This window comes from Micrasema longulum, unplaced genomic scaffold (assembly GCF_059751315.1).
Source record: "Micrasema longulum isolate JH-2025_06_02 unplaced genomic scaffold, ASM5975131v1 h1tg000881l, whole genome shotgun sequence".
NCBI lineage: Eukaryota > Metazoa > Arthropoda > Insecta > Trichoptera > Brachycentridae > Micrasema > Micrasema longulum.
Window position 1 is genome coordinate 279963 of NW_028278073.1, and position 7779 is coordinate 287741.

General features: G+C 31.0%; 1 protein-coding gene across 3 annotated transcripts in view; it reads left to right on the forward strand.

The window, feature by feature from the left end:
• Nlg1 (Neuroligin 1) overlaps positions 1 to 7522 on the forward strand; it is a 190033-nt gene extending 182511 nt beyond the window's left edge. For all 3 annotated transcript variants that reach the window (XM_088231401.1, XM_088231402.1, XM_088231403.1), the window contains exons 11-13: positions 3329 to 3444; positions 3847 to 4011; positions 4094 to 7522. In XM_088231401.1, coding sequence (XP_088087527.1) covers positions 3329 to 3444; positions 3847 to 4011; positions 4094 to 7002 — 3190 coding nt within the window. In that variant the 3' untranslated portion in view covers positions 7003 to 7522. The remainder of the gene's footprint in view (positions 1 to 3328; positions 3445 to 3846; positions 4012 to 4093) is intronic.
• The last annotated feature ends 257 nt before the right edge of the window (positions 7523 to 7779 follow it).

Genomic DNA, 7779 nt, shown 5'->3' on the forward strand with positions numbered 1-7779 from the left:
TATTGATGTTCACACATAGCCAAAATGGTGAATGTTACACAGTGCGTAAAATAGCCACTTAAATCAACAAATGACAGGTCAAAAGCCTTGTGAATGCATGCCTGAATGTAATCCGTCTCTGTTGTAATATATTAATCTTAATGACAGTCTTTTGGCTACAAACATTTGGACAAACTCTTAATATTGTAATTTATAGTAATGTTAGTAAATATTAGTGTGTACCCACATACTGAGTTTTTATGTCTACCGGTTTTGAGCCCTACCCGTCTCTTCATCAGATTATTCACCAAACTAACATTCAAATATTAGAATACAATTTCACCTTTACCATCATCTCAGTAAATATGTTATTTATGAAAAAATACGTAAATTACACACAGAGTTTAAGTAGATGCAAACACCACCGTGTCCAAACATGCACTAAAATAAAAGACTAATAATATTCAGTGGTATGTTTGAGAATGAGTTGGGTTAGGTAAGGTTAAAAAAATATGGATTTATTTTAAAAGGTTATAATACTCTGAAATATTTCATAGTTGTTGGACTGGCAGTTAAAGTAAATACTGATTATTTTGACTTTGTATAACAGACATGAACAAGGTACACTGTGGTTGGTGTACCAATGAAGTGCCCTGAGCACCATTTAGTACGGAAAAAGAATGATGGTTATACTTAGTCTTAAAATAATATTTCCTGAAATGAGGACTTTCAAAAATAATAATAAAAATCATGGTTTATTACCAAAAATAACGATTTATTTTTTACTACATACATACACACTTAGGTAATAGATTTCTCTGGATCACGTCTAGTCTGCCTAACTAGGTTCAACCTGTTTTAAGGCAGACATTTTAATGCAAAATAAACAATAACATTCTAATTTCCAATTAATTTAGTGTACATTTTTACAATATTAATTTATAATATTTATTATGTAAGAATGTTTTTGAGTAAATTTTCCGACTTTTTCTCGACCTTAACCCAGTTACCATTTTTTTACAAATTTATTAAATTGAATCCGGGTCATGGTTTTGCAATGTTTTGGTAACACCTTGAATAATTTGAGGCTTAGAAACCTAAAATTTCTTTGCCCGAATTCAGAGTTTGCGGTAGACCCAATGACACATCCTTTAGTTTGACTTCTGGTAGTGTGGGAGTGTTCCTTTTGGGATTCGATAGAATAATTTGCCTTCACAAACAGTATTATTCTAAATATATATAATTGCCTTATATCTAAGATCTCGAATTCTTCAAATAACTTGACGTTGGGGTACCTGAAAGGCTTTTTAAAAATGATTTTAATTATTGATTTTTCAGCAGATTCGAGAGGTTGTAAAATAGATTTATTAGTGACCGATAGATATTTCAATTAAAATTTTTGCTAGAAAGAAAGGTGTTTGAAAAATACGTTTCATTATCATCTCCCAATCCGCACCAGTGGTGCATAGGGCACAGCAGGAATTCCAATAGCAGCGTATATGGATAGTTTTTATTACATGGAAGGTAAGGTGATCGATCTTGTGAGTCAGGTGCCAGATTAAGATCAATTAAATATTGCAGAATAGAATCACATCAAATCAAACATCAAATATTTTACATCTATCCTGTCAGAAACAAAACCCAGGACCTCAAGCGTGGTAGAAAAACACGTCAATCAAAGCGGACTAATCTCAACTCGATGTGCTTTTTAGTACTTATCAAGTCAAAAACCGTGGTCCAGGGTTCTGGTTCCTTTCACACTGTGTTCTTCATCCGCTTGGACACAAACAAATATTTTATAGAAATTGGAACACGATTACAACACCACGTTTACTAGTGTGAAAGGGCAAGCTGTCTTAATGTATGTTAATAATATATGGCAAAAGGACACCGTAATACGGTATAACGAAATTATGTTACACAATATTTATATTTATACATTATTTTTAAAAATTAAAAAAAATATATTTTTAAAGGTAAAGCATAGACATATGCTCAAATAAAAGCTATTGGAATTTTTTGTATTATTTTAGACTATTTTTTTAAGTATTGTATTTTGGGTTGTGGTGGCTAGCGTTGCGGACTGACTGATCAGAGGTCCTAGGTTCGAGCCCCACTCTACTCCAACTTGATTTCCATTTTCTAAAAATGAGTTATTTACAACTCTTCGAAAATGGACACCAAAAATGGAAACATTTGGGAAAACATAAGAGGGCCAGTATTTTTTTTATTAAAAAAATATATTAAGTAATAATACAAAAAAATATGAAATGTGGTGTGATATTTATTTATTTTTATTTGTTTTTATTTTATTTGGGAAACCAACGTTTCTACATATATATTTAAAGTTAACAAACAGATATAGTGTATAAAATCAGAACCAAAAACAGATTTCCACAAAGTATACAAAGTTAGTAAAGAAAATAATAGCATATATATATTTTTTCCTTTCTCGGCAAAGCACCCAAATTTAAGTGATACATGGCATATTATATTTATACAAATAAGTTTATACAAACACAAAAAAATAAAATTTTCATGTGTATATTTTTTAATGGTAAAAAAAAAACTCTTTTTTTTTTAATAGTAAGTTATTGTAAATAACGAGGGGAAGGGAAATGTACATATTTATTATTAGAATGTCTACGAAGTTACATAATGCATTTTAAATGTAAATTTTAAATCCAACAGAGTAATAATTGTGTAGTCTGTGTCTTTAAATATTCTATTGTACAATTAAAAAAGTTTTTATTTTTAACATGTAATGATTATCAAATAAAATGTAGTAGTGGTAGTAGTAATTAATGTAGGTTAAGTATAAAACAATCTATTAGAACCTGCTGACAAGTTGTATGCTTACAATTCAGCAAGACTTTGATTTTAAGACTATTGTCAAAATATTTTTGAAAAAAAAAAAAGATTTTTAGAAGTTTAAAAGTAAATTTATTTAAGCGATAGATTCTGACAAAAATGCAGCATTGAAAAATAAACTAACACAAAAGCTCAAAATACGATGATTCTAAATTTTTTTAAGAAATTTTTATTTTCAAAACACGAAACTCGTATATCTAATTTTTTTTTTTGATAATCGTTTTTCGTAATTTTGTGAGAGGCAACCCTGTATTTGGTTTGCAATTTATAACCTTAATCCTGATAATAGATTAACCAGGCAATCAGTAGTCATAAACCAATGCTTGTTATATACGATCCCTGCTTAGTCAACTAGAATTGATTAAGTTTGCAGGGTTGCCAAAGCTTTTTATTCGATTTTAGTTTAAATAAACACTAGCGTAATAAAATGTATAAATATATACGTATACATGTATGACGCAATCCATATTTTTTTCAGGAATCCCAACAACCCGAGAAAAAAATCATTCCTAAGTCTTGGACCAAAAGATTGGGATAAATATGATATTGAGTGGCCGCAATACAACCCTGATAACCAATCATTTGTTCATCTAGGTAATTAATAAAAATAATGAAATTTGTTCAATAAAAAGTTTTTTACCTACTAAATTTTTCATATAAAAATGTAAATATTTCTTTACTGAGACTGTGCTTTGTTAAGTAAAAGACAGCATATTATGAAGTCAGACATTTAAAAATCAAATAAAAAACATTGAGACATACTGTTAAAAAAAAAATCTGTGAATATAAAAAACGAAAATATATTAAAGTCTTGTTAAAAAACAAATTAAAGAAAAAAAATCTAATAAAATCTTGTTATTTTTCCAAATTTTTCTTTCCAAATTCGGGATAAAAATATCCATTTTAAATTAAAACAATCAAATTGCGCATATTATTTAAAAAATATATTTATCCCACATAACGTAATTATTATATAATTATGATTATTAATTTCAGGAATACCTCCCCACATAAGTTCCCGCTATCGACACCGCTTCATGAAATATTGGAATGAAATTTTACCAAACATGTTGAAAAATCATACCAGTAACCCAATGATATCTTATGATAGTCCACCATCTAAATTTCCTAAAACAACAGCACGTTCATTTAGGTTTGGAGGTAAAGAAACTTTTTTTTTAAATTATTTAATGAACTATTTAGATTAACTCTAAGGAGTGCTCAATTTTGGTATTATTTTTAGGGCCCCCATCATGGGTAAATCCGACTATCCCAAAATCACATGTATTCAACGAAAGAAGAGAACCCATACTTCAATCCAATAATGATAGATTTGGAAGATACAATCCTTTTCTAAGGCCACAAGTTGAAGAAAAAACTACTCATGAAGATCCGTATGATGTTATACGAAAAATGGAAAGACCGAACAGACCTATGGCACCAGGGTTAATGGATGGTCCTCTTAAAAATTGGAGAACCAAAGAAAACATGCCACCAATTTTAGTTGCTGCGTCAAATACCGATGATTTTACCACAATAAATCCGCCGAGCGAAACACCCATTCAAAAATCAAGTCTTACAGTTAATTTGGCTATAGGGTTTGGAGTTGCAATTTTGCTAATCAACGTTTTTGTTTTTACGTTTATTTTCTGTAAAAAAGCAAAATTAAAATCATTAGAAAGACAAAACAAAAGAGTGAACGTTTGTTCAAATGGAGACTTACGTGATCACGAAATAAACTTTAATGAAAAGGGAGTAGATGAAATGGAAACTCCAAAAACGGGTTGCAACGTTTTTAGTTTTATCAAAGAATCAAAAAATACTAATAAAGCAGATGATTACTATGAGCCGGTTAAAAATAATGCAATTGACGGATCCAAAACTCCAAAATCCGATGATTCTGGAGGATTTGGCCAAAGATTTAAGTTAAGGAGGCATATGAGTAATAGTACTATAGATGCTCAGACAAAAGTAAGAGACTGGATTGCACATGAAATAGTTCAAAGATGCTCTCCAAGATTTCTAAGAAAAAATGAAGATCCCAAACAAGACCAAAGACATCATATAAATAGCAACTTAGTTAACGTTCCATATCACAGTAAAAGCGCCATTGACGAAATCGCCAAAGACATACCAAAACCCAACTGTAAAATTGGTTCTCTGACTGGTTCATTGAAAGCTCCTACAGATTCAACTGCTTCCGCTGGAGCGTTAGAAAAACATTTCAAATTAAACAATGATAAAAGCAAAAACAATTCTTTGAGTTCCAAAAAAAGCTCTAAACATGGATCAGCCAAAAGTTCTAAACCAAGTGCATCTTCTAAGTCAAATAAAATTAAACAAAGTAATGAAATGAATACATCAAACGGCAGCCTTAAAAAGAATAAGGTACAAAAAGTATCTGTTGCGATAGATGCAACACCAGGAACAAGAAGTAGTTCAGTTTTGAAACAGCAACCAATAGAATACTCTAAATCATTAGATTACTGTTGTTATATTGATGATGCACAAGCTTCATCAACTCCACCTCTACGAAGATCACAAACTGTTGAAGATTTTATAAAAAGGTCTTCAAATGAATCCCTCACAAAGGAAAATGTTTTTAAAAGCACAGTGAATTTAAAAGTATCAGTCAGTGAAAATCCCTCAGAAATAATACAAATCACTCATAAACACTCACGTTCGGATCCAGTTAAAGATATTAATTATGAAGAAATGTTTCCGCACCGTCTGGGTCCTAAACAACCAGGTTCTTTTCATACATTCAGCACAATACAACCACCAGCCGCATTTAGAAATGATATAAATGTGACTTGTAGAGACGACCATTTGAAAAATATTCCAATGACTCCTGAAGAATCTTTGATGAATATGAAACGTAGAAATTATCCAAAAGTTTTACCTGATTTGCCCAAATCAGGCGACAAAATTTTTAATTTCGCTCAAAAACGACTTTCGCTTCCACCACAAAATCATTTATTAATTTTTCCAACATCTGAGGAAAATTCAGTACCAAACTCAGAAGCGAGTACTCCAACTGAATTGAAATCATTTATGAGATGTCCTCCATTACCACCACCTAGAACTTCATCCACCTTGGGCAGAAAGCATACAGTGTCAGTGAATCCTCACGATACGAAGCAAGCAAGAAAAAATACATACGTTGAAACTAATTCAAACACACTTCCAAATTCACTAAGGTTTCATTCAAATCCTTCAGATCTTATGCAACTCTACGCCCAGGTAAAAAACAAACCAAAAAATAGGGTTAATATGCTTGAGTTAGAAATGAGCGATGTTTCTCAAAGTGAACAAACTGATAGTGAAAAAGAAGATGAAAGCATTCATTCATCATATGAAATTATTAATAAGCCTCGAGTAATTGTTTCAGCGAATCGAAAGGAGGCGATAACAATAAATGACCCGAAAATTATTATTAAACCAGTTATAAACAAAAATCCAATGCCTAGACAAACAAATATTCCTAGAGTTGTAGCGAGAGACAATAGTTTTGATAAATCTGACAAGAAAATTATTTCAAATACCAATTCTTTTGATCCTTTAAATGACAAAACTTTGGTTCAGAAATACAGTACAGTTGACTGTAAGACATTGAATCCATCGAGACAAACTGATTTAAAAATAAGCATACCAGTCTATATTCCTGACACAAAAGGTCCACCAACACCTTTGGAATTAGAAAAACTAAACAAAAAACACATTCAGCATCAAAACGATTCAATTGTGGATAAAAATAACCAGAATCAGGAAATAAAATCGCAAGAAAAATTTCAAGTTTCTTCTAAAATCATAGAACCTTTATCATCAGATACCAAGAAGCAAGAAAAAGATAAAAATATTAAAGTTGAAAAAAAAACCAGCACAGTGACGAGAAGTAATAGCAATTCAAAAATTCCTAAGACACCTACAATGGCTGCCAAAAATTCTAAAAAAGACCTAAAAGTTCAACAGAGTCCAAAATTAAGTAAAGGCAAGACACCTTTAAAAACTGTACAAAATAAGACCAGTGCTTTACCCCAGCCTGTCCAAAATCCAAAATCTTCAAAAAATTCTTTTGACAATGAACAATCAACATCAGAATCATCTAATGACACTGAATGTAGTACAGGAACTGTGAAAAAAGTTAAATAAACTATTTAAATTACTTGAGTTTGCCAATTGTTCGAAGGCAAGGACTAGACTTCACCCCCTAGGGAGTTTTTAGGATAAACATATTGTAACAGAGATGGATAAATTTTTAGAGAAGGGAATATAGAAATCTAGGCACCTGCCATTGGCTGGTTTAAGTGGTCATATAAGACACTGTGTGAAATTCACCACAGTGCCTACGTTTAAACATATATGTTTCTTCAATTCTTTTATCTGTTGAATTTTGTGATGTGAAATGGCTAAACCTTTGTTGATGCAGGTGAGATTTATTGACATCAATAATCTGATTGAACGTGATAAACGTAAATAATGATAAACGGTACACAGTATGTGAAATGGCACTTAAACCAGCCAATGATATGTTATAAGTTCTGTAATTCCCAGTAACTATATTATGTTGATAATACTCTATGAGTTTTGTATAGTGCACAAAGCAATGTTTTAAATCTTCTTGTGTCGGTGATTGGAACACGTATTATTTTTTTATAATGCTATAGTTAAATTAAAATTCATTATTGTTGGTTCACATTTGTGTTTGTTTGGATAAGGGGATTAGCTTTGAAACGTTTATTTAAATCGTATTGGAATTAAGTATTTGGTACTGAATACGAGTTTTCATAGCAAAATAATGGTTGCACAGGTATTATGTTGTATCTATAATTTTATGGATTGGTTACTTTTCTGCAACTGGCCTAGGAATTGTTTGAGCACATTTCTACACGACGCGTGGTCTCTGAAACTCTAGTTTTCACTTGGTTA